Source organism: Emydura macquarii, unplaced genomic scaffold (assembly GCF_026122565.2).
Source record: "Emydura macquarii macquarii isolate MOO-44397 ecotype Brisbane River unplaced genomic scaffold, CSIRO-AGI_Emac_v2 contig_3506, whole genome shotgun sequence".
Classification (NCBI taxonomy): domain Eukaryota; kingdom Metazoa; phylum Chordata; order Testudines; family Chelidae; genus Emydura; species Emydura macquarii.
The window spans coordinates 5686768-5712221 of NW_027133643.1; the positions used below are offsets into that span (position 1 = coordinate 5686768).

At 43.8% G+C, this 25454-nt stretch overlaps 2 protein-coding genes across 5 annotated transcripts; one reads left to right on the forward strand and one right to left on the reverse strand.

Annotated features, from left to right (window-relative positions):
• Positions 1–44: 44 nt before the first annotated feature.
• Positions 45–18849, reverse strand: CYB5RL (cytochrome b5 reductase like). Of its 4 annotated transcripts, none has more exons than XM_067535644.1 (7): positions 18787–18849; positions 15454–15633; positions 14021–14169; positions 12926–13013; positions 4792–4896; positions 2283–2486; positions 45–415 (listed from the first exon to the last, which is right to left on the reverse strand). In XM_067535644.1, the coding sequence occupies exons 2-7, from the start codon at positions 15628–15630 to the stop codon at positions 212–214; spliced, it is 927 nt and encodes a 308-aa protein (XP_067391745.1). In that variant the 5' UTR covers positions 15631–15633; positions 18787–18849; the 3' UTR covers positions 45–211. The 4 variants fall into 4 exon arrangements, with proteins under 4 accessions (XP_067391745.1, XP_067391744.1, XP_067391743.1 ...); XM_067535643.1 differs by lacking the exon at positions 18787–18849 and adding an exon at positions 17834–17849; XM_067535642.1 differs by lacking the exon at positions 18787–18849 and adding an exon at positions 17101–17806.
• On the forward strand, positions 18025–23896 carry MRPL37 (mitochondrial ribosomal protein L37). Its single transcript, XM_067535640.1, has 7 exons — positions 18025–18512; positions 19601–19784; positions 20312–20427; positions 21214–21402; positions 21711–21868; positions 22876–23079; positions 23681–23896. The coding sequence occupies exons 1-7, from the start codon at positions 18125–18127 to the stop codon at positions 23756–23758; spliced, it is 1317 nt and encodes a 438-aa protein (XP_067391741.1). The 5' UTR covers positions 18025–18124; the 3' UTR covers positions 23759–23896.
• Positions 23897–25454: the final 1558 nt, after the last annotated feature.

Below are 25454 nucleotides of genomic sequence, written 5' to 3' on the forward strand. Positions count from 1 at the left end.
CTACAGGGATTTTTAAAATAATATATTAAGAATTATACTAAAGATACTTGTATAAAATATTTTATAAAAACGCATATGAAAATATATGCACGAGAAACCCAAACTGCTCAAAAGATAAGTTTAGACTGATGTGTGCGTGGGAAACAGGAAACCCGTGTATGCTTGTATGGTCTGCACCTCTTTACAGTGGAAGCTGGTCTGTAACACACTGCTAAAATACAAAATAGGAATCCTCTTTAAGTCCTATAGCTTTCAAACTTCTAGTCATATCTTCATTAAATGCTACTGAGCCACATATCAGCACAAATGGCTTTCTTCTGCAGGAATTTATCATATTCTTAATCAAGTTCTCAGTTATATGGCCAGTGTGTGTGTTTTCCTGGTAGCTCCAAGGAAGTTTCTCCAGGGAAGATTCCTGAAAAAGCAAAAGATTTACATTGTATCAAGTTATTTAGACCAAACAGCTGACCTCTCTTGACAGTGTTTCATCTGAAAGTTCACCCTTCCTGTCAATAATTGATGTAAATGAACCACTGTGAAAGCTGTGCTTTTCTGGGACACAATGCAACTCACAAAGCTCAGGATGAAACAGGTGAGAGCTGGGAACAAAGCATTCTCTGTCAAGGGAATCTGACTATGGAACAATCTTCCAGAGGAGATCAGGCAAATCCAGAATCTGATCATTTTTAGGAAATGTTGCAAAACATTCCTCTTTGAGACAGCCTTCCCATCAGAGATGATGCTCACAATATGAAGACCTCTCTCTACTCCCACACTCCTAACAACCTCCCCCCTACAACATAAAACCCTACCCCAAGCAGAGGTTTGACCTCAAAAAGGGAGAAATGCCAGACACTCCATGAAGTCCACTAGAGATTTTGCTATTATTATTGATTTTTATGTGGAAAGTGCTCACATGCTACAGTGATGGGCAGCAGCATAAAACGGATTGATAAATAGACGCATAGAATTATAAAAAGGAAGCTGCCCAACTTGGTGTTTGATTAAAACAAACCTTTTATGAGCAGAAATGACAATGAGAGAAGATAAGAGAAAAATGTATGGGCTACCATGTATTCACTATGGTCAAACAGGCATCACTGCCCTGTACTGGATGGAATTTCAAGACCTCCTCAAGGTTTGTGATCATCTTGTTTTCTGGTAGCTGCCCTGCAAAAAGGTTTTTAGGAGCAGACGGTCATGAGTTCTATTACCCATGGTCCATACTGGCCAAAAGTGGGACACGTAGTGTGACACAAAGTTCCACAATGAAAGAGACAAAAAATGATTCATGCAGGAAACTTAAAATACTGTGTGATTCATTTTGTTAGCATAAGCAGCTTTCTATAATCTCAGTGCAATGAATCTTTATTTCTGATGTAAATGATTTTCAACAATAAAAGTAAGGGAACACCTGATTTTGTGGAACCTAGGTGAATTTGGGACTAAAAGAGCAACAGCCCTCAAAATGAAGGCTATTTCAGAGATAGGCCCTTGTCCATGTATTTGGCATAGTTAGCAACTTTAAATATGTGGCCCCAACTCATGACCCTCTGCTCCTAAAAATCTTTTTGCAGGACAGCCACCAAAGAACAAGATGATCACAAACACTTGTGAAGGTTTTGAAATTCCATCCAGTACAGGGCAGTGGTGCTTGTTTGACGCTCGTCAGTACATGGCAGCCTACACATTTTTCTCTTCTCTTCTCTCATTATCATTGTTACACATAGGTGTGACAATGGCTTCACCAGAGGACTGCAGCGTGAGACGAGCTGATGAGAAGCTAGTGGATATATGCTTCAATGTGAGACACCAAACTAGCAGTGAACATTTGTGATGATAGGAAGTAGCTAGTGAACATGAGCAGTGAATGAAGGGAGCTAACAAACCAATGCAAGGGTAAAAGGAAGACCCTCTGGGTGCAGAGTTTGTTTACTGTGAACCTCACAGAGAGCTGATAGTTTTATAAATGTAATTTTTCAGATGCAGCAATGATCAATTTGGAGAGAGGAAATAATCCATGGCAGACACAGGTCAATGGGACCTTCCCAAAAGAACCTCTGCCAAGTTAAGTCAACTAGTGAGTGATACAGCTGAAAGTCTGCTAGTTAGCATGAACAGGATTTAGGAACATGTTATCAGATAGATGCTACCAGATCAACAAATGGCCTTGTCCACTGGTAAAGAATCAATTTAGATAACACTTCTGCAAAAGCAGAGAAGGCAGAGAGTTGTTCACCACAGGAAACCCAGAGATGAGTGTATTTATATCAGAATATTACCTGGCTAAGAACGTAACACGTTCTGACGTTCCAGTATTTAGATTGATCTTGGAGAAGAGGTTTCAAGTAAATATTTTCAAAAGTCCTGAAGCAACCAACCAGGGTTATAAAGGTTTCATCATCTTCATTTTCTGTTATGTACTGGAGGATGGGGAGCATTGGTGCTATGCCAGTTCCAGAGGCAAGCATAAGAAGTTCACCATACTAGAAATTAAATAGAGGATTTTGAATGGATTATATCAGAAGTGGCCAGACTGTAGTTCATGAGCATGTGGCTTTTACAGCCCCCTATACCCCCCCATTCTCCGCCTACCAGACTGGGGTGGGATGCTCGGAGCTTCTGCCCTGCGACAGGGTGATGGGGCTAGAGGATTCTGTCCAGTGGAGAGGGGAATCTCAGGGGTCAGTAAATTTGGCAACCCCTGGATTATAGTAACTGGAAATAGAAAAACCCATTAGATTACTCCATTCCTTTGAAAGGGTGTAATAGTGTCCCTATAATATTTGATATGTTCTTTAGTGGGGGATTGTATCAGGCACATTTACACACAACGTTTAGTTTTTTCAAAAGCAAGATTTTACAAAACCTAACTTCAACAGAAATGAGAACCATTTTTTCTTGGATATAAACATCTCTCTGAGTTTTAACCTTGATTTCAGCCACCCCAGGCAGAGCCTCAGTTCAACTGCACCCATTGCTAACACCTCTTGTCAGCAGTGCATTATATTTCCAATGTAGACAAACCCTGAGATAAAGATGAAAGCACTCAAATCTCATGCTGTGGAGCAGGGGTAGTCAATAGGTGGCCTGGGGTTCAAATCTGGACTGCCAGAGGCTTTTCACTTGACCGTGGGGTGTTTCGGGACTTGGGGCATGAGCCCTGCTGGGACTCAGGGCTTCAGCCCCATGGGAAGCACACCGGCTCAGGCCTTCAATCCCACTGGGACGCGTGCTGGGGCTAACGGCATCAGCCCCATGGTAGTCATGCTGGGGCTCGAGGCTTCAGCCCCTGCCAACTGCGCTGGGCACACCATGGCATGTCTGGCGGGGCTCCCTTTAGGGGGGAGTCACCTGCCCCTTTGAGTTATGAGTCAGCCCCAGGCGCCTGCTGGGGCTCCCACTGCCAGCCCCGTAGGGTTGGGGCTCCATTTAGGGAGGGGGGGCACCTGCCACACTGAGTTACCGGTCAGCTCCGAGCACCAGCTTCCCCAAGCCCGCCAGCACACGGCAAGTCACTCCTCTACCTGCACTAGCCTTCCCCCCCACACTAACTGCCCACAGCTCCCCCCCGAGTTTCGTGGGCCGGTCAAAAGCAGTAAATTAGCTGAGCAGGCTGGAAGTGGGGTGCAGGGAGGGTGTTCTGGGGCTATTTCTTGATATGTTTTGATTGTCCAGTTTATTGTGAATGACCTATTTAAATTGCTGAGCTATATCTCCTTTTAAAATAAGATCAGTCTTGATGTATTTTGGAAAAAAATGACTGAACGCAAAAATAAAAGGGAATTTTATTTTCAGGCATTAGCAGAACTCATAAAATATCTTCCATCTATTATTATAATTATTAATAAATAATATAAATATTAATAGTTTGTGCTTCTATGGTGACTTTTACCCCAGGGTCCCAATGTTCTTTATAAGCTGAATTGATAGTGATCATTCACCAACCACTGGGATGCAGTCACTTCTGGCAATGCAGCACAAATTTGATCAACAAGTTCTGAAGAAGGGGAAGTGAAGAATAACTTTTCCAACTGAAATAGCAGGGGGGATTTCGGTAGGCAGAATGCAATTGCTCTACCTAGAATTTGGCCAAGTCCCTGGGGATTGCACACTCCTACTTTGCAAAAAGTGCCATGGGATTTCTAAAGACCAGAGCCTCAATTCTACATCTCATCCAAAAGGTGGAGGTTTAAGTAAAAATCCCCATGTTTATGGGAAATCTCTCCAAAATTTGATATGGTCATTTTTGCAGTGAGCTTCAGACTCGTGCATAGGATCAATACTTGCAGCACAACCAGGTGACATGGATATAAGACTGTAAGACTCACTGGAGTCTGCATAATCTGATAATACCTGGTGGGCCACATAAATACATCAAATGGGTGAGATCTGGCCCTGCGGCCAGGAGTTTGACACATTTGCTGTGGTCACACTTGGTCTTGAAGTATCAATATACTTCAAAGTGATGCAAAACAAATTTGTACTAATTTTTGGTGCTGATTCGGACCAGTTTTCTTAGTTTCAACACTAATGAAATGGATGCTCAGCAACCCTTGCTAGTGTTTTATAACCTCCCCCACTCCTCTGTTTCCTCTCCCTCCTTACATATTTTGCATTCGAACAAGATCCATTTACTCCAATCGACTGCAAATGCTGAAGTACTGTACAGTAAATGTGTAAATCCCTAAAATAATCAAAATAGTAATCGAACTGACAATCTCCCTTTGGTACATTACACAAAGAGAGCTGCTATGTGCTGAATGTTTCTGTATTTATTATATAACTAACCTGGTTAGGTCTATATGGGAAGCCTCCAAATGGCCCTCGCCAAAAGACTCTATCTCCTTCATTCCAGGATTTTATATATTGTGACATTAGCCCAGCCTCATAGCACTATTAAAAAAAAATCACACAAAAGGAAAGAATAATTATACTTCGTTGGAAAGTTTCCCAGCTTAAAGTTAATTACAAAATTATCTCTGTTTAAAGAAAGGGGGGGGGGAAACATTTCAGGGATTTAAAAAATGACTGTTCTATTTGCAAAATAATATAAACTTGTAACAGAAACAAAGACATTTAAATGAAATGATACTGGATCAAATCCAGCTTGAATAGAATATAAACACAATACACACTTATGAAGCCTAAGCTTTCTGAAGCTCGTAAAGCCTATCAGAACTCTCATTTACAAAGCACATAAAGAAGAATTCCTTACAGTCAAAAGCACAGCAAGATTTTTTGTGTTCTCCAGAGCTCAGAACACGGCCATGTAGCACTGTTATTAAATGACTGGGAGCTGGAAGTGCATTCTGGGTACTGATATTCAAATAAACACCACATTTTACTTTGTTTCAGATCTCCCAAATGCTACAATGGCACAGCAAGTAACTCCTGAACCAGAGTCAGGTTTCCTCTCTAAAATGTTAAAACAGGTATTTTTAGTACAGATAATCTGAATGTGAAGGGATTCTCTGAGATTTTAGAAGAATGTTGACATGGATCTTACTGACAAAGGTAGTCACAAAAACTGTTCTTTACAGGCCAAAAAATAAATAAATAAAATAAACGACTGTGAAAACACTGTTAGAGGCTTCTGCATGCAAGCATGCTGACTTCAAGTGTTACTGACAGGAGTCAGAGCTTGCCTGCAACAGAGAAGGAGGCAAAGGGAAATGCTAAAACCATGGGATCATCCGCTTAGTCCTGTTTCCATCTGTAGTGGCATCCATGCAGTGTAAGGCACTATCAGAGACATTTTACATTCAATGGGCCTTGCACCTTGGGTAGTCATTTAACCCCTATGCAGAGTGGGTGGAAAAGGTTATCAAATCAGAGTGGTTTGCATGGTGAGCATTTTACGTTCACCTTCTACAAGTGTAAATGGCAACACAAGGTATAAGGCAGAGGAAAATTAGCCCTATTTAACTTCATATTCCCTACAGCATGGGGGGAAAAGCATTTGGAAATGAAACATGCTCCACACCCAAATATCTCCCCTCAATCTAAATGAGAAATGACTGAACTGGTTTAAAATTAATTTTTGTAAATAAAAAGAAAACAATCACCACCTGGGATGAAAACTTCTACGCTCAGTTTTACACCGAAAGAAACCATAACATTATACAAATCACTCAAAAGGAGAGTGTAACAGTGGGCTTGGCCCTTAAGGACTGGAGGCATTGGGCTAGCCAACTCTGCCTACTGAAGGAATTGCTCCAGCCCACCTGTACTGTGGGACCTGATGGAGGACAGCTGATTCCCCTATAAGGGACAGCAGCAAGCTGTGGTAGAGAGTGAGGGAAGGTTTTTGCAGGGAATATGAGAAGTCAGAGCCAGGGAATGACTGTTGAATTAGAATCCAGCTTTAGGAAGGAGGGATAGGGACTTTCTACTGAAGGGGAGAGAGAAATTGAATGGCAGTTGGGGCCTGGGCAGCTGAGGAATGAATAAATTGGACCCCAGAAAGGGAATGTTTCGAATACTGTGGACTGTGCAGCTCTGAAAAGACCCTGAAGAAAGGAAAACAGAGTGACCATAGGTCACCAGGGGGGTGCTCAGGAGGTGACCGATCAATTTGCAGAGGGTTATGCATGGTAAATAGCAACTCCCTCACTCTAAACTGCAGTATCACAAATGTGATAGTGTAACAAAAGGAAACAGAGGTGTTTGAACAGGGTTTGGATTGCACAGTAATAATATGGTACTTCCCAAAATTGCTTGAATAGTGTGAAATATACTACAACCTACACAGCAAGTTATAAAAATGGGTACTTTCTCAAGGGGTGTTACAGGTCTTTTATTACTGCCAGGGGATCAGTATAGTTTCCTTTGGGATGAAAGCTTCTATATAAAGGAAAGGTATTATTACAATCATTACTATTATTATTGAAACGCAAAACCTGTGTAATAAGCACGTATACATGAAATTTCACAGTCAACCTATAAATATATCCTATTAATGCAGCTCAAATGTAGTCCTTTTCCCCCTGAAATGGGTGAAATAACCCACCCATAAATGTCTTTTATAAAAGCTACACACATTTCTAAAGACTACATTCTATCATACAATGAATAATAAATCCTCAAAAGGTATAAACTCCTGGAAGACAGGCAGAGGCTAAGTGATCGTACTCTGATCTGCCTGGAAGCTGTAGCTCTGAGAATTTTACACTTAGGCCTGGTCTACACTACAGACTTTTGTGGACCAAAGTCAGCTTTTTGTGCCAAAACAGTGGTGGTGTACACCTGCAATCCCTCCCTTCCAATGCCGACCCAACTCCCCTGATTTTGCGACAAAATAAAACCAAGGGGTGCAGAGCTTTTAGCACCAAACTTTTAGCAAAAAAGCGTCACTGTAGACTTTGTACCTGGTTATGTCGCAGTAAATGGCCTCCAGGAAGTGTCCCACAATGACCACCCTGACAGCTCTGGCCATCAGTTTAAACTTTGCTGCCCTCCAGTCATCTGCCCCTCCTTCTTTAAAGTCCTGGGAATTTTTGAAATTCCACTTCCTGCTTGGTCAGTGTGAAGAGCTCACAGCTCCTCTTCCCAGCTGACTATGGTGGCTCCAGGCACCAAACGCTCTCCCACCTGGAGCACACCAAAGCTTCTGGATCTGCTCAGCATTTGGGGAGAGGTGGACGTGCAGTCCAAGCTCCGCTTCAGCTCAAGGAATTTCAGTACAGAGTCAAATTTCTCATTTAATGGCGGAGAAGAGCTATGAACAGGACATGCTGCAGTGCTGTGTAAAAAAATCTAGGAGCTGAGACAGGGGGTACCAAAAGTCAAACCATCACTCAGGTGCACAGCCAAAGACCTACTACTTCCATAAGGAGCTAGAAGCCATCCTCAGCAGCAACCCCACTTCCACCACCAAGAGATCCATGGATACCCTGCGGGCCGGGAGACAGCAGACACCGGACTCAATCCCGACAGAGAAGTCATGGACAAGGATGTCGAGTTGGAGGATGATATGGAACAGGGGTCAGGGTCATTTGGTGACATGGGGAGCCAGGACCTGTTCTCCAGCTCTGGCATGCAGGATTCAGGAGAAGTGAGCTCAGGTAAGTGATTTTTTGAGCTGATGTTGCTCGGTTACGAGGTACAGCTGTCCTCTGTTTTGTTGCATTATACAGCTGGTTGAAGGGACAGAAATGCACAACAATAGCTGTGTTTGCATGTGCTTCCCATTCCCCTGTTCAGCTAGGCAGTGTAGCAGAAAAGTGTGCTAATGTATACCCAGATTTCACAAGAATCCTCCAGAGAGATCTCTAGGAAACTGTCCAGGACGTACGCAGCAATCCACTGTCGGAGATTCCTTGACACAGCTGATTTGTTTCTTCCCCCTTGTAGGAAATTTTCCTGTGCTAATCAGCAATCACTTGTGCAAGGACCAAAGGGGCACACAGGTGAGCAGCATAAGGACCCGGTTTGAAGCTGATCACATGGAGGAGATGCACCCTGACATCCCTGCTTACTCTCAGGAGTGAGATACCAGCTTCTATGGCCCCCGCCCATGGAAAATGGTGGCACAATTTGAAATTTTGTCCCTATGTACCTGCATCATCACCCCAAACAATCACCCAGAACCTTTTCCCCAGTGCCCCCTGCCCCAGGGCACAACTCATCAGGCCCAGCTTGATCATCAAGCTATGCACTTGACAGAGGACAGTGAGAAAGAGGTGTATTTTATAGCATAATTTCTCAACCTGTGGTACGCATCCTGCTGGGGGTACGTGAGACACAGGCAGGAGGTACACAGCAAAAAACCCAGTGAAGGGAGGCGGGTGGCGGCTTCTGGGGGAAGCAGGTGGCAGCTGCCGGCTTCCCCCCCGGTCCACCTCCTAGCTGGGAGATAGACAGAAGCCACCCCAGTCCTGGGAAACTGGGCAGCAGCTGCCAGCTTATTGGGAGGCTGGGTGGCAGCCGCCTGCGTCCTGCCCAGTTCCAGCTCCCAGTGGGAGCCCAGCGGCAGCCTCCTGCGCCCTGTGAGCTGGGCGGCTGCCACCCACGCCCTGGCTCTGAGCCGAGAGACAGCCTCCCACGCCCTGGCTTGAAGACGGGCAGCAGCTGCCTGCCTCCTGCCAACATCCCCGGGTCCCAGCCTGTGCGGAAGCCTTCTCCGCCCCAGCTCGGAGCAGGTGTCAGTCACCCACCTCCCGGGCTGGCAGCCAGGTGGCAGCTGCTTGCAACTTGCCCTGGTGGCAGCTCCCCTCGCCAGCTCAAAGCCCAGTGCCTAGAAAGTCAGGTGGAGAGCCCAGCAGTTTGCCCAGTCCTGGAGCCGGGCTCTAACCGCAGGTTTACTTGTCAATTTCACGGCTATTGACAACTATGACAGCCCCAGATTTTACCAGTATAAAAATGTTAAAAGGGGCCCACACCGTGTGATTTGCCCCAGGCCCACACACCCTAGGGATGGCCATGGGGAGTGCTGCTATCCACTCTGGTGGGCTGCTAGTGCCTGTCTGTACCTCACACATTCCCACCTATGTGAGGAGAAAACCATGTGACCCCACCCTCAGGCCATAGGGGTTGGCTGGCGCTAACCTTTGCCCCTATATGGAGGAAGGGGAGGAGGAAGGAGGGGAGAAACAGCAGGGGTTTTGTGATCTGCCACAGCCACACAGCATTGCAGAACTCAGAAGTCTCCTACTTTATGAGAAATACAATCGTCCAATGGTAAAGGGGAAGAAGATTGTATTTCTCAGAGTGGAAAATTGCGTGTTGGGGTACTTATGCAAATTTTCAGAAGTTAGGGAGTACTTGCTACTTAAAAGGTTGAGAAACACTGTTTTATAGTAATGACTCAATGCTGTTATTGCACTCACAATCATGCTTCTGTTCATTGCTTATTGTGCTTCTACAGTGTGCCCTTGAGGGGAAACCCTTACACACCTGCCAAGCACCTGCAGCTGATAAGAAAACGACCAAGGAGAAGCAAAGAGAAGATGTTCCAAGAACTCTTCCAGACCTTTGAGGAGGGAAAAAAAAGAAAAGAAGGGCATGGAGACGCACTGTGTCTGAAAATCAAAAAATTGATAGGCAGGAGAGGAGGGAAAGCCATGAGCGAGTGATAGTAGGTCACAAGTGCATGATAAAAGCCATGGAGTAGCAAACAGAGCTGCTAAAGTCACTAATAACACTGCAGACTGAATTCATGTGTGCTTGGACCCCCGGCAGTCAATAGAGAACTGCTTTCCATGCCCTCCCCAAACTCCAGCCACACATTCCTACCGAACTCCCAGCCCATCTTGGTACCCTGTCACTCCACCCCTTCAGACTCCAGAACGATAGCTAGACTTACACTCAACTGCCATAGCTCATATTGCCCCTCACTGCTTTCTCCCCTCCAACCCACCTTTTTGTGTGTGTTGTGAATAATTGTTACTTAATAAAAACATTCTCTGTGAAGAATAAGCAATCTTTATTCATCTCTGGCACAGGGTGGTTGCAGCTCATATTGATAAACAGTGCAAACTGGACAGCAGTCATAGCATGGGACAGTACAGTTTACCCAGAAACCTTACTGTTGCTCATTGTCAAAATGGCTCCTCAAGGCCTCTCTGATTCAAATGGCTCCCCTGTTGTGCCCCTCTAATAGCCCTGACAGCTGGTTGTTCATAGTCAGTTGCAAGGTGATCCACCTCTGCGCTCCACCCTGGGGAAAAACTTTTCATCCTGAGCTTCACAAATATTATGAAGTACACAGCAGGTGGCTATAACCATGGGAATATTTTCTTCATTTAGGTCTAACCTGCCATAAAGTCATCACCAGCGAGCTTTTAATCTCCCACACGCACATTCAACAGTCATTCAGCACCTGCTCAACCTGTTATTGAAGTGCTCCTTGCTGCTACCAGGTTGCCCGTATAAGGCTTCATGAGTCATGGCAGTAAGGGTAGGCTAGGTCTCCCAGGATCACGAAGGGCATTTCAACTTCCCCCCACTGGAATCTTTTGGTCTGGGAAAAAAAAGTCCCTGCTTGCAGCATTCTGTACAGGCCAGTGTTCCTGAAGATATGTGCATCATGCACCTTCCCTAACCAACCCACATTGTAGTCAGTGAAATGCCCACAGTGATCCATGAACACCTGCAGTACCCCTTTCTATTGATGTATTCTCTCAGAAGATGGTCTGGGGCCAAAATTGGGATGTGTGTGCCATCTATCGCCACCCCACAGTTAGGGAATCCCATTGCTGCAAGCCATTCACTGTTTCACAAACATTTCCAAAACTCACAGTTCTTCATAGCAGAATGCAATTAACGGCCCTGCACACTTGCAATAACACAGCGCCCACGGTGGACTTCCTGACTCCAAACTGATTAGCGATAAACCAGTAGCAGTCTGGAGTTGCCAGCTTCCACACTCTCATTCTGTTGTCCTTGTGCCGCAGGACAGGGATGAGCTCCACAGAGTTCCATGAAGGTGGCTTTGTGCATTCGAAAGTTCTGCAGCCACTGCTTGTCATCCTAGACCTGCATAATGATGCGATCCCACCACTCAATGCTTGTTTCACATGCCGAAAATTAGAGGTGCACTGTATGCAGATGCTCTGTGAATACAAACTAATCCAGCATGGCACACAGCAGATCAGGCTCCTCAGATTCCTGTTCTGACTGGGAGCTCATGATATACTGCATGACCATCCATGATGTATTCAGAACACTGACAACAACAGTGGAGAGCAGTGCAGGATCCATCCTTTCACATAGATATGGTGGGCGCACAGGAAACTGGGGCTACTGAAAAATGCTGCGAGAAACAGTTGGAAACCCATGAAATGACAGCATGGAAATCACTGCATCATGGGACGTTAAGCTCGTACCCTTGACACACTGCAATCTTCTCCACTTTCTCACAACTCCTAGCAGCACAAGGTGGCGATTGCACAGTGAGATATCTGCCCACAGCGCACTGCTCTCACTGTCAATCCTACTAGAGCACCAGCTGGGGACATGCTTCAGCAACATGAGTGCTGTGTTGATAGGCACAAGCGCTGTAATTTTAGCGTTTTTTGATCAATGCAAGTTACAGCAATGATAACACTGTCTAGTGTAGACAAGGCCTTAGAGTGAAGTCTGACCTCTCCCCAGGAATCAGCAGAGATATGTAAATATGACCAGAAAGATGGGACTGATTTTGATTTCCTACACAAAATAATTATTTTTGCTGGCCCTGATTCTGCAGTCCTTACTCAAGCAAAACTTCCTCCTAAATCCAGGGGTGATATCCTGGCCCTGTCGAAGTTAATTGGAGCTTTGCCATTAGCTTCATTAGGGCCAGGATATCAACTCAAACAGGTCCCAGTATCAGCTTCTAAATGGGAAGACCACAAAACAGATGCTTTATAGTTTTCACATATTTTGCATCAAAAATTAAGTTTCTCTGAAAAATGTCCTTAAAGGAAACAACCTCTCAACAAGCCTAATTGCTGAAGGCTGGTCTTGTGATAAAGGCACTGACCAGGGATGCAGGAGAACTGGGTTCATTTCCTGCTGTACTACAGACTTTCCTAAACTGATAGTTCAAAATCCTCCATTGACATTGCACTCACATGACAGACTTTAAGGGTGAAAAGGAACCAGAGGAGCATCTTTCCCCTGGGCTTCCATGGACAGGATTTAGAACTAAGCCCAGATCCTGTACCCACCACAGTCAATTACAACATATTCCCTATTAAGTAATTCTTACAAAATCAAGACCAGAGTTTTGTAAATAATTTATTTACAAGACACCTTTTCTCAGTGTTGTGTGTGAAATGATTGCTTTTATCAACAAAGTGCAATTACAAAAATGCTCCATGATACATATTTCTAATTATTATTCTCATTTGTTAAGTATTAACCGTGTGAGTTCTGTACATTCAATGGAAGAAAAACGCAGTCCCAAATTGTTTACAGTCTAACTAATATAACTACTTACTTTTATTAAAACCTCAAAGTATCCTTCAGCATTAACAGGGCTAACTGGAGTATAAGCTCTCTGAACCTCCAAACCATTCACCATCCCTCTGAGAAGAAAAAAAAGATGATACAAGAATCCATTACTGGAATCACTGATTGCTCCAAAGAGCAGTACTGCACCAATCAGAAAAGGCTATTGTCTGAAACACACCGCAGTCGTCCTTCCCCATGGCTCATCCTTTGCTGAGATAGATGTTCCTTCAATTAGCTAAAGATCCAGAGAGTAAAATAACCTCAGATTTCTCTGCAGACTCTTTACAACTCTCTAGTATTTCTCTGATTCTCTAGGCAATGGCACCAGCTATGCAACACACGCAGCTTCCCCAGACAAGTCAGACAAGGGAGAGCAACAGACGTTTTGTGTGGAAAAGCTGAATGTGCAGTATCGTGAGGAAATGCTGTACTGATAAATTCGGATTGTAAGCAGTTTGGGGTAGAGGCTGTCTTTCACTCTGTTTCTATAGCATCCAGTAAATACATAATAATAACTGGGACATATCAATGGTGCCTATGTTCTGACCTTCTGTATCTGACAGTGGTCACCATAAGAAGCTAGGACAGGTGACAGCTTCTCCCATACGACCCCTTTTTGGCAAATACTATGCTAGGAGAGGGAATGATTTTCCCGACCTCAGCTGGCAACCAGCCACAAAGCACATGGACTTTGGATACATGGTTGCAATGTGCTTAGCTACCCCAAGCCACAGGGCCTAACACTGAACTCCTGAGTTAGTAGTTGGCTTCGTGCCATCACATTGATATAAATCATCTGCTGAAACAACTATTTTTCTTTTTCATTCTGTTAATTAGTCTTCTTAGACACACTTAGTTCTTTTTTCTTCACCACCAACAGAAAGCTAATGCTGAGAAAAATACAGCTATGGAGTGGCTTTCACCATAAAATTAACAAACCTAACAAGCTCATAAGTTCTTTCAAATGCATCATTTTAGAAGCATAAAATTATGATTTACTTAGTATGAAATCTTTGTATATTGACAAACTGCATATTAAGTCACGTAATGTAGCCTGTCTAACTATAGATAAGTACAGTACCTTAACACAATATGTTGTCCTAAACTTAATCCCAGGCTGCTTTTTCCTGGCAGCTCAAATTTATACTGGTAGGTGTCTTCTGTTAGCTGTTCCACAGAGCTTATTACGAAAGCAGTAAATGTATCTGGATTTAATTCTGAATTACTACTCTGCAAGAACAATAAATAATTACTGGGTTAGACTGTGTCCTTTATTTCACTTTTCTTTAAAAAAACAAAAAACAAAACAAAACAAAACAAAAACCCCACCTGAGTGGGAATTTAGTGCTGGTGAAACTTAGCACCCCAGAAAAATACACCTTGAAAACTCTAGGGACAAGCACGGATTTAGGAGGTCTCTCTGCTAGTTCCCCCCCCCCAGCGTTTTTTCCCCCAGATTCTAAGATTTCTTTTTTTCTTTAAAGTTACAATCTAGATCTTATGGTCAGGAAGAAACCCTGAACATGATTCAGCACAATGCTGTATTCCTGTGAGTGCAGAGAGAGCTTAACATCCTAATGGGGACTTAATGCTGAAATCTAATGAGGACCATTTTAAACATCAACATTGTTAATTATTTCACTGCTGATTATGTTAGCAGAAACGTCTAGTTTTACCAGCATGGCTGGATTTATTTGAAAGGGCATTTGACAGGAATAAAACTATGTTTAAGAGACAAATAATTGAATGCTATGCCAAATTTTAAATTTTCTTTTTTACCCTCAGTATATAAACCTGAAAATGAAGATAAAATACAGGTTTGCTAAAGCACACAGTGAACCTTATCGTAGCAGAAGAGATGCTGACATCTTTTTTTTTCCTAACAACTTGTTACCTCACGCTGTGGAATCTGTACCTTTTCTATTTTACACAGAAGCATCACTGTAATATCTAAGTACTTTCAGCAGTGCATTAAGCAATGTGACTAATATGTGTCATTTGTTCTCTCATCCTCTCCCCAGGGGGAGATATATGTGCAGTGAAGGGTCTTGTTTTGGTAGGGTTTTAGAGGATTTTTTGTTAATACACATGTTGCAATGTAGTTATGTTAGAGACAGCAAGATCAAAAAAATGCACCTTGCACTTGGAGCAGAAGGTGGCGAAGTTTATGATGGCCCTTAAATTTTTGGGTGAGTTCATTCCAAAGTCTCAGATTGGCCCCCAAGAAAATTCTGTCTTCTGCACAAACGAGCTTTACCCTTTTTGTATCACCTTCATGTTATGTGAGCTTGCTGTAGTGGCACCAGAAATTGCACTTTAATGAGCAACATACGGATATCCAGAGTTTGGGAACTTCCATTACAGAAAGTATGGTGGGGGAGGTCTACATTCTTCTCATAAGAGACTATTATAGATCACCCACACCCTCAGCTTCACAGCTATCAAATGCTGACAAATACAAATGTGATAAAAGTACTGACTGGATGCTATGAAGGTGGTCTTTAAAATCCCTACCTTCTCCTTCTGTTTGTTCAGCAGGCTTTTGTCTTTCTTTGCTCTGGCTTCTACCCATTGGGCTAGCTCTTTCTGATACACATCATAGACACAGGGTTTGCAGCCACTGCCACAGCACTGAGATGGCAACAGTTCAGTGGGCATAAGAGAGAGCCAGTCATCCTCATCTTCGCTCATTACCTACAAAATACAACCCAAGCATCATTCACAAGGCTACATGTTTAAAGAAAGAGGCACACACAAATCTAATGCTAGCTCTTTACTGTTTTAGAGACATTCATTTCAATATGTTGAAGATTTAATTCAAGGGGATCCAAACTTTAGCTAGCTGAAGACACACTGGCTAACTTGACACAAGCAACACTCCATCTTCATTTGAGTGGCTGCAATCCTCTGCTTTGAATAACAAAAACTGCATATGACCAATGGCCCACAAAGTCCAGTGTCCTGTCAATGACAGTAGCCAATACTAGATGATGCAGAGGAAGGTGTAAGAAACCTCTTGACAGTTTGGTGACTGGTTTATGCCCAGCAGTGTGTCTGTATTGCTCATAAATTCATTTTCCTATTTAATATAACTCTGGATGGTCTTACTATTCATATAAATTGCTATCTATATTTTTTAAAGCCTAGACTCTTGACTTCAGTAAGTAAAAATGAGCATTGTGACCTAAGATGTTTTAGCTCTGTAGGCCACACCCCTACATTAAAGATGAATAGTCTATGCTCTGGTCCCATCTTTATCTTGCCTCTTCCTCTAAATCCACTCCTTTAACATATTTTTATTAAAGTGCTGTATTCAACATACAAAATAAAGTTCTAAAATGTGGCCTGCATTAACCTGTGCTTTTAACAGAGAGGTTCAGCCTCTGAGCAGCTGGAAGATAGGCAATGCTGAAGAAATATAGGTGGTGGTCAGAGAAAGGAATTTGACAGGGAGCAGCATTTAGTGAAATCAGTCAAGTGAGGAGCCATTTTGGTGAGTGAGAGCTGCTACAGGGTTACAGAGCAAACAAGTAGGTGACGGCAAGGAGCATGGAAGAATTATCTTTAACTCCCCATCCAAATACCCTTATATCGGACACAGTCCTAATTCATGTCCTATCAACAGAAGCCCCAAAACTGACCTCTGTGGGACATCATAACTTCTTTTTATGCACTGCTAAACTTAATATTATTCTCAATGCTTCGACATATACTGATGAAGAGTGCTAGATGAGAGCTGGGTATTAATAATGCTGTATCATTTAAACATGATGAAAATGATAAAACCACAAGTGACAGCTGAAGACTACTTAATACCTATAAGAGTTTTCATTTTCGAGGTGTTTTATGAGCATTAAAGCTTAACAAACATGCTCATCTTCTCATTTTACCGATGGAGAAAGGGAAGCCAAGAGACAAAGGCCAATGTTTTCAAAAGTGGCCACTGACTTTAGCAGTCTAGCTGGGGGAGGAAGGTGCTCAGCATCCATAACCCCTCATAAAGCCAATGGGAGTTGTGGGTTCTCAGCATGTCTGACAATTAAGTCTTCGGTTTCTGGTAGCTCAAAGTAAGTGGTCATTTAAAAAAAAAAAAAGTTAGCCTTTGGGGCTGGCCCAAGGCCAAAGACGGAATCAGTGATTAGCACAAGGCCTACAGCTTACCAGTGCTGACTCTCAGCGCTGTACTCGGACCAGGCTACCAGGGTGATTATTCATTCACCACAGCCAGCAGGCTCCTTGGCGTGGGTACTGTGCCCCATCCTTCTGTGGGGAAAGGGCCTGCCCTCGGCCCTGGGGGAAGGCAGGGCTCTGCTCAGCAAGTTTCCAGGGCGGATAAACGGAGGTCAGGTGACCGGGGCCTGCAGCAGACAGGAGCAGGGGGTCTGGGGAGGGCATTCAACGCGCCTCCCAGCCCCGGGGCGGCTCAGCTGTTCGCCCCCGCCTGGGACCACGGGCCTGGGGCCGGGGTCACGGGATGACAGAAGCCCCCGTTGGGGGATGGACGGGTCCGGCCTGCGCCGGGGGCGGATACAGGCTCGGAAACGGCTGGGGCGGGCCCCTCAGGGAGCAGGGCCCGGCGCCCCTCGGCTACGACTAGAGCCCACGGGTGGGGCCGCTGGTGCCTGACCGCCGGGGTGGGCAACGCAGGGCGCCGGGGGCCCCTGCCCAGCCCCGAGCGCGCTAGGCCCTTCCGCCCGCACGGCTGCAGCAGGGGTCGCGGCCCGGCGCCCACGCCGTTACCATGGGAGACGCCGAGGGACCCTCCCCCCGCACCCCCTCAGGGACAGACCAGAGGCTCCCAGGGACTGACTAACTCCCCCCCGCCTTAGCTCGGGCCCGGGGCTGCTCCTCCTTCCCGCGAACCGCCCTCCCCGACTCGGAGCGCGCGACTCACCAACGGCCGCGAGCCCTCAGTGACGCGCCGCCACTCACATACCCGAATAACGCGGGCGGGGCGGGGCGGGGCGGGGCGGGACGGAAAGAGCTTCCCCAGCAGCCATTGGCTGGCGGCGCCGTCAGTCACCGGGGGAGCGAGCCGGGCGAGTGCGCCGCGCGTGCCCGGCGTGCGTGCGCGTGCCCGGCGCTCGGGAAGATGGCCGCCTCCAGTGGGCGACGGTGACTCTTCCGGTCGGCGGCGGGGCCGCGCGCCGCGCGTTTGCCGCAGTCTCTCTGAGGGGAGCCAGGCATGGCGGGATTATACTGGCCTGTCAGGCCGGCGGGCGGGGCGCTGCGGGCGTGGGGCCCGCGCGGGCCGCACCGCGGCAAGACGATGCGGGTCCCGCGCGGGCCCTTGCCCCGCACGCCCTGGACCACCCGCGGGCCGCCCCCGGGGGCCCCGCTGCCCCACTACTTGCAGGAGAAGCGGCCGGTGCAGGAGCAGATCCCCGGGCTGGAGCAGGTCACCTACGCGGACAAGCAGTACTTCGTGCCCTGGCTGGCCAAGCCCCGCCACCCGCCCTGGGAGCGGGACTGGCACGACCCCTACCACTACCGGGGTCCGCGCTACGAGGAGATGCCCCTCTACAAGGAGCGCGTCTGCTACGTCTGCCACCAGCGAATCAAGATGCTGGAAGGTAACGGGGGCGGGGGGCACCAGGCCGCCGTGGGGAAGAAGCACCCAGCCCTACCTGGGGAAGGCTTAGGGGTTAGGGTACTAGCCTAGGGAGAGCCAGGGCCGGTTTAAGTTCCCTGAGCTCGCACTGCTTTCCTGTGTCACCTTGGTCACGTCACTACAGCTCTGTCTCGGGTCACTTCCTCGGATAATAGCGCCCCAGCCCACCCCCTTCTCAGAAATACAGGAGGTTGGGCGGGGCTCGCCTGCTACCCGTGATGGGGTCGTATAAATACCTTAGAGTGAATGGATGGGCGAGTGGCTTATTCCCAAAACCGCTCACATCCAGGCAGCATCTCAACTGGGCTGGAGTGGCTGGAATGAGACTGCGTGGTGGGGCTTGGGCTCCCCCGCCCCCCAGACCAGCTCATTTGTAAAACACAATCCTAGCGCACATAGTAGTGGAGCACCTACTTTCTCAGAAACGTAGACTAGTTTATAAGGGCTGGAGGACAGGAACCATGTCACCTGGCAGCATAGGCTACGCACAATGGGCTCTGATTTTTGTTCATTTTAACAAAAAGCTAAGAAATTTAGGCAAGTGTGTACAGGCTCTCTTTCCCTTCAGTATGAGTACCAGCATTAGTTTCAGATGAACTATGCATGCAACCCAATACAAAGTCCCCTTTGCATTTAACATGAAGTATAATACACACACAATTTTTTCACTCCATTTTCTGTTGTTGGATGTAGTCTCTCATAGCTTGATTCTCTGATTCATAAGACAATATAATAGAATTAAAAAATGATGAGGGGGAACGTGTCTAAACTACTCCCTTTAAATACAGTTATTTTATGCTGTAATCTATATGGTGCTAATGAGGCATACACACTGTTTTTTTCAGTGTTGTAAAACAGTACATAAATGAAGGGTCATACTACATAAAATTAATGTTCCTGATAACTTGGTCATGCTGGGATATATTCTATTTTAGTGGTAGCTTCATTGCTTAAGATGCAATAGATAAGCATTTTTATATTAACTCATTTATGGCGCAGTTAACACTCTGCTGAATATCTTCATTAATATGTTTTGATTTGATTCTTTAGGAGTAAAGCAAGCACTCTGGCTAACAAAGACAAAGTTAATAGAAGGCTTACCTCCGAAAGTACTTAGTATTATTGATGAACCAGCCAACCAACTAGAAAATCAGGATGAGAGAGTACAAAATGCAATTTCTCATGCACGCGTCTGGCATACCACTGAATTTATTCCCAAGAGAGAGAGTTACTGGTAAGTCCTCAAAAGTTAAATCTTTACTTACACTGCAGCTTTTTTAGGCAAACAGCAGTTAAAAGAAAGGTTTTTTAAAAAACTATTACCAGAAAAACATATTTACTTTTTAACGTTACTGAGGCGAGTTCAGTTTGTATCTGGTTGTCAGCCCTCATTTGTTTACAATCGTACTGGTGTGTATATTCAAAACTTGTTTTCATCTTATACCAAAGTGTGTAACAGGCTGTGGGTTTGTACAAACTTAGCTCTATTTTAGATCATATTGCAACTAATACAGATGTCAATTGTTTTAATAATTGATAGTAAACATTATCACTGCCAACTTGGAACACAATTGGTATGTCAGATGGATTTAAGTATTAAACAAATCTGCATTAACCATTTGGAAATGTTACATATTTCATATAGAATGTCTTATGGTTTAAGTGTATTCATGTACTGGAATATATTTGTATGTTCTATATCCCTATAACTTTAAACATCAATTTTTATCTTATCCAACTAATCTTTGTCTCATTCTGAAGCCCTGTACTCTTGGAAGACTTGCTACATGTGTGTAGGACAATGACTAGCAAGTATCCTTCACTCTCTAAAAGAATGTTGGCTAGAGACTACAAAGTGGCAGCTACATGGGAGAGAGGTTAGTAACTTTTTTTGTGTGTGGAAAATACTTCTCTCTTCACTGGTAACCCTGATAGTATTTGTCTTTGTTTATCCCTAGCTTTAAAGCCAAGGACATGGATGAGGATTAAAATAAAGATAACACCTGTGAAACCAAGTCTCTCAGAACCTTTTAGCTTTAAATAGTGTGCTAGGCATACTTGATTTAAGATGACAGGGTCCATTGCTCTCAGGAGTTTATCTAAAACTTTACAGGATTATGGAAAAGACTGAAGGGGCGGGGAGACAGACAACAGAGCATGATGAAAGGGAATATGAGCATTGTTTTCTACAGAATTGATAATTTATCTGTTTACTACATTGTGCATGAAATCTGCAGTCTTTCAAGCCACCCTTGGTAAGGAAAATGGGACCAATAACTAAAGAACTGAGTAGATAGAAGTTATATTTGTATTCTATGTAAAACATTGTCTCCAGTTGAACTGCTACTTAACATTCATGGGCTGGGGGAAGAAGCCTTGCAAAGTAAATCAGTATTCTTGCAGTAATACTGTTGACACTTCATGGTTAACTATGGAAAAATGAAGTCATAGGTTGACCACTGCATAGAGTATTAAACATTAGCAAATGAAACTCTAGGGCATCTTTTCCTTTGAATACATGTTACAGTAAAATTATAGCAGTAGAAGAATAATTTCAAGGGTAATAGATCTGGTTGTACATTTATTCTAAATTAAGTACAAGTGTTTAGTGAGTCTTTATAATGTAATGTTTGCATGCAATATAATGTTCTCTTTCTTTACAGAATCATCTATTCTTCTTCAGGTTCGTGGCATGAATGGAATACTTTTGAATGCCATTAATCCATTACTGCCAGTAGCCTCGAAGGATGAGATTCTGGCTACTGAAAACCATATTCTAGAGACCTTCCATCCCATCTCTCCTACAATTGATCTTCAGGAAGTTAATGTATACAATGAACAAAATGATACAGGTAAAAGTTGTTCAGCATTTACATAACAAAACATTCAAGCTAATGTTACTGTTGTCCATTAGTAAGCATCTTCCTGTTAACTCCCCCATTCCCTTAAACACTTAATGTGCTGAGCTGAGATGGTGCATGATACGCATCCAAAGTTGTTATATTAGTTAATTTGCTAGTGCTGAGATACTTATATTTTCTTCACTGCAATAAGTCTAACCTGCATTAATTCAAATTTTATAATTACTGAAGAGAGTAAAGGAAAGACTAACTTTCTATTACACTGTTTTTTTTCTATCTCGTGGTAACCTGTAACCCAGGTTTTAGAGAGGGTTATCCCTACCCTCATCCTCACACTTTGTACTTCGTGGAATCAGCCAACATTCGTCCAACCCGATTTAGACCAGAACAACTCCGGGCTAAAATGCTGATGTTTGCTTTCGGCAATGCACTGGCAAAGGCCAAGAGTCTGTACGGGGTATGTATTAAAACGACTATAGAAGAAGTCATGGTTCATGGAGACTGTTGTAATGGTATTATCTAAACCTGTGTGAAGATGAATAAGTTGCAAACCAGCAGCAAAGATACTTTTGCTTTCAGTTATACAAAATTGCAAAATGGTGCAGTGATCTCAGACTTGGATTAGAAGGTAGATTGTTGAAATACCTACTTCCTATCTGCACTTTTACTTAACTGTGGAGATAGGAGATATGTTGCTGATTTTTAGTTAAGACAAATACAGCAGAGAGTAGGTGGTTCAAGCTTTCCTAGCCCTCCCTGTCCTTGTGCCATAGTCCTGACCTAGAAGTATCAATGCTAGCTGACAGCAAGTAGTTCAGCCCTTAACATTTGTAACTGAAATTTCCAAGAAGAATGCCAATCAATGGACTTCTTGTGATGTGGACACCTCTCCCTTTGAAACTGGAGTGAGACTCAAAGTACTTCAGAGGCCACTAAACAGCCACTAGATGGCAATGACTTAGTCAGTGTTGACCTGGATTGAATTTGATCTGATGACCTAGAGGTGAGAGCCTCTGAATTCTATTAACAGTCTGATATTGCAATATTTTGAAGTTTGCATTGATATCAAGTGACTATGTGGGCCAGGGATTAACCTTCAAAGACATGTTTGGATTCTTAAGATGTTTGCCAGTTCAGACTAACACCTTGTTATGCCAATAGCAATTATTTGAATGTGTTCATGAAGGTAAGAGTAGCCTGGCAATGGGTAGAAATCAGTTTAAGCAACTGTCTTGTATGGCTGAAATGAAAAAGTAGAACAGACATACTATTTACATGTATATTCCATTGCCATTTGAAAGAAACATTTAATTAAAATACAAAATCTATATTCAAAACTATTGGAATAGAGTAACTGTCTGGGCAAGATAACACATTTGTTAAAGTCCTGGCTTTAAACCAAATGATAAATTGCTGATTCTGCATCTTCTCATTCAATGTCTGTTATAACTTCCCTCCCCTCAGGATGATCCCAAGGTTTTAGAGCATCCGGTAGTAGTGCAAAGCATTGGTACTGAGGGCCGTATTTTCCAGTTCATGGTGTTCCAGTTAAATACAACAGATTTGGCCTCTAATGATGGTGTTAAAAACCTCGTCTGGATTGATTCTGATCAGTATATGTATGACCACATCCGCTATCTTCCTGGAATCCGAAAGAAAGTTGTTAAGGTGAGTTAACAGGATTGAGAGAACTAGTTTACTCACCAGGATTACAATTAGTGGAAATCCTGCCCCTTTACAGATATTTGAGTCTTGGGAGCTGGTACAGATGGTATTGGGTAAGATACAATTGTCCTATGTTTAGTTCAGACTATAACCTTCGTTCTTCATTGTGAACTCTGAATCAGTATAGGACAATTATCAGTCTTGTTTATATATCAGTGTATTCAGCTAAATAGCAAGCTTAATATAAATTGCAAAGGTGGGGGCATCTTATATAGATGTACAATTTCATTGTGTGTATTGAAAAGTTATTTTCCAGTGACGTAACTAAGAAAATGTATGCTTGTATGAAACAATCAGTTTCAATATAGAGTAAATGGAGCGAATATTGCTGTCAGCTCCTAGACTAGGAAGAATCTTTACACTGATGGGTGGGGAATTTACTTAATATTAATACCAATGGAAATACACTCTCAAAACCCATGTGTCTGTGGGAGAAGGGTTGTTTCAGAGAGGCTGCCACTCTTTAAAGTTGTCATCAAGTACATGAAGACAGTTACTTGGCTAAGTTCACTACAAACTGAATATCCAAGTCTCTTCTCTGCAGTTTCCTCCAGGAATATATGGCTATCAACCTGGTACATTCAAGAAGTTTCTGGCGCTATATTTGAATGGAGCTGTGTAATCCTTTAAATTTACTTTCCACTCGTTTCATCAGAAGATCATCCAGTTAAGCAAGTGTGCTAGTATACTACTCTTAAATGAAGTAATTTAAGGGTTTAAAATCTAACAAATTTTAAAATAAAGATTTTTTTAAAAATGTGTGCACAAGATAAACTTTCATTTCAGTGGCCTAACTGTACCATTACTTCATTATACAACCCAGTCACAGAGAGTACTTTCCCAGTTTTCCACTATTACTAAGAGGGAATACGCAAACCAAACTGTCATTTATTTCTTACTGTTTGTAGGAGCAGTTTCTGGATGTAGCAGCTGGGAGAGCAGAAATCCAAGTAGAGCAGAATCTGAGCACAATGTGTTGAGTGGGTACCTGGCTCCAAAGCAAAACAGCATAAAAGTTACTTGTCAGTTTGCATTATATAGAAAACCCACCCTATAAAGTTTTAAGCCTAAAGTCTTGTAGGAGAATGGGCCTTCATGATCACCACACTTTGGTTTTACTTCCGATATGTTTTTGAGTGACTTGGTGCCCAGCTCCTTATTATTAACTTTAGAATATTGTCTTATTACCATCAAAATGAAGTTTCTCTGTAGGCAGAGAACTGAAATTCTTCACGGCACAATCACTGGTAAAAAGAGTCCTGAAAGCCTGTAAAGGGTGTCAAACAGTTTTTGCTTCTGTAGCTACTAGGCAGGGGGAGGGAGGTCCTCTGCTTAATTCAATTAATGCAAGGAATACTCTCATCTCTAGGTAGGTGCTTTCCTCTTACATACACTGCCAGAACTTGAGTGCTCAAAATAAATAGATGCTCTTACACAGCAAGCAAATGTATATGAACAGCTGCTTTTGAATATCTTGTGAATAGCTTTACAAGATCCTGAGACTCAATTAACTATTGTCAGAGTCTAATATAGCTGTGTTCACACCATATTCAACAACATTTTGCACTCGAGGGCAGGAGTTGCAGTATTTGAGTAGTATCATTTTAAATACCATTATGGGGGGGGAGTCAGTTAAAAAACCTGCTCCCGGGCTCTGCCATTTGTTAGTGGCACCTCTGTGTACATTGTATTGTTGCTTGCAAAACTAAGCAAGAAGAATAACTTTGACTTTTGCTCTAGAAGCATGGCTTCAGATGGCAAATTAATCCACATAGCTGGGTGGGAGGGGGCAGGGAGGAGCTGGAAGGTGGATGTAATATGAGATGTTTTACAGGGTGGTGTTTTTACAGTTAATTCATAATTTGTAATATTTAGCAAATGGGGCACGAGTAGTTTGCCAAGCACATTTTACTAAGATTTCTGATGTACTGTACATTTTTCTGGAGACATTTGTTTCCCCTATTGCCTCCACAGCAGCGTCAGCACCAAGGACTTAGTAGTCCAGTAAGCTGCTAGCTGCCAAAAGATGGTCTCCTTGCCTCTTAGAGTCCGTTCCAGCACTTCGAAATCGTGGGCTGGTGTGAAAGTGAACAGAAGGGCAATGAAAATGCATTAGGAAGAACAGTGCCCTGAGGTTCAGTAGGGGAACACGCACCAGATTAAGGTCACAAGAAGCCCCAGTAGGTCATGGTACAGAAGTGTGCATTGACTAGAGCACAGTCACACTGGTTTGTACACAGCTCATCCTTATCTATGCAGACCAGGAAAACAGCAATAGGCCCTTGCTTGCATGACTAGTCTAAGCTTTGTTCTGGCTA

Coding starts and splice junctions, on each gene's coding strand:
- CYB5RL (XM_067535644.1), bottom strand. CDS start 15,630: ATGAGCGAAGATGAGGATGACTGGCTCTCTCTTATGCCCACTGAACTG. Junction 14,170..15,453: donor TGAACAAACAGAAGGAGAAG/GTAGGGATTTTA, acceptor TTGTTCTTGCAG/AGTAGTAATTCAGAATTAAA. Junction 4,897..12,925: donor ACTTTGAGGTTTTAATAAAA/GTAAGTAGTTAT, acceptor TTTTTTTAATAG/TGCTATGAGGCTGGGCTAAT.
- MRPL37 (XM_067535640.1), top strand. CDS start 18,125: ATGGCGGGATTATACTGGCCTGTCAGGCCGGCGGGCGGGGCGCTGCGG. Junction 18,513..19,600: donor GCGAATCAAGATGCTGGAAG/GTAACGGGGGCG, acceptor TTGATTCTTTAG/GAGTAAAGCAAGCACTCTGG. Junction 19,785..20,311: donor CCCAAGAGAGAGAGTTACTG/GTAAGTCCTCAA, acceptor CTCATTCTGAAG/CCCTGTACTCTTGGAAGACT.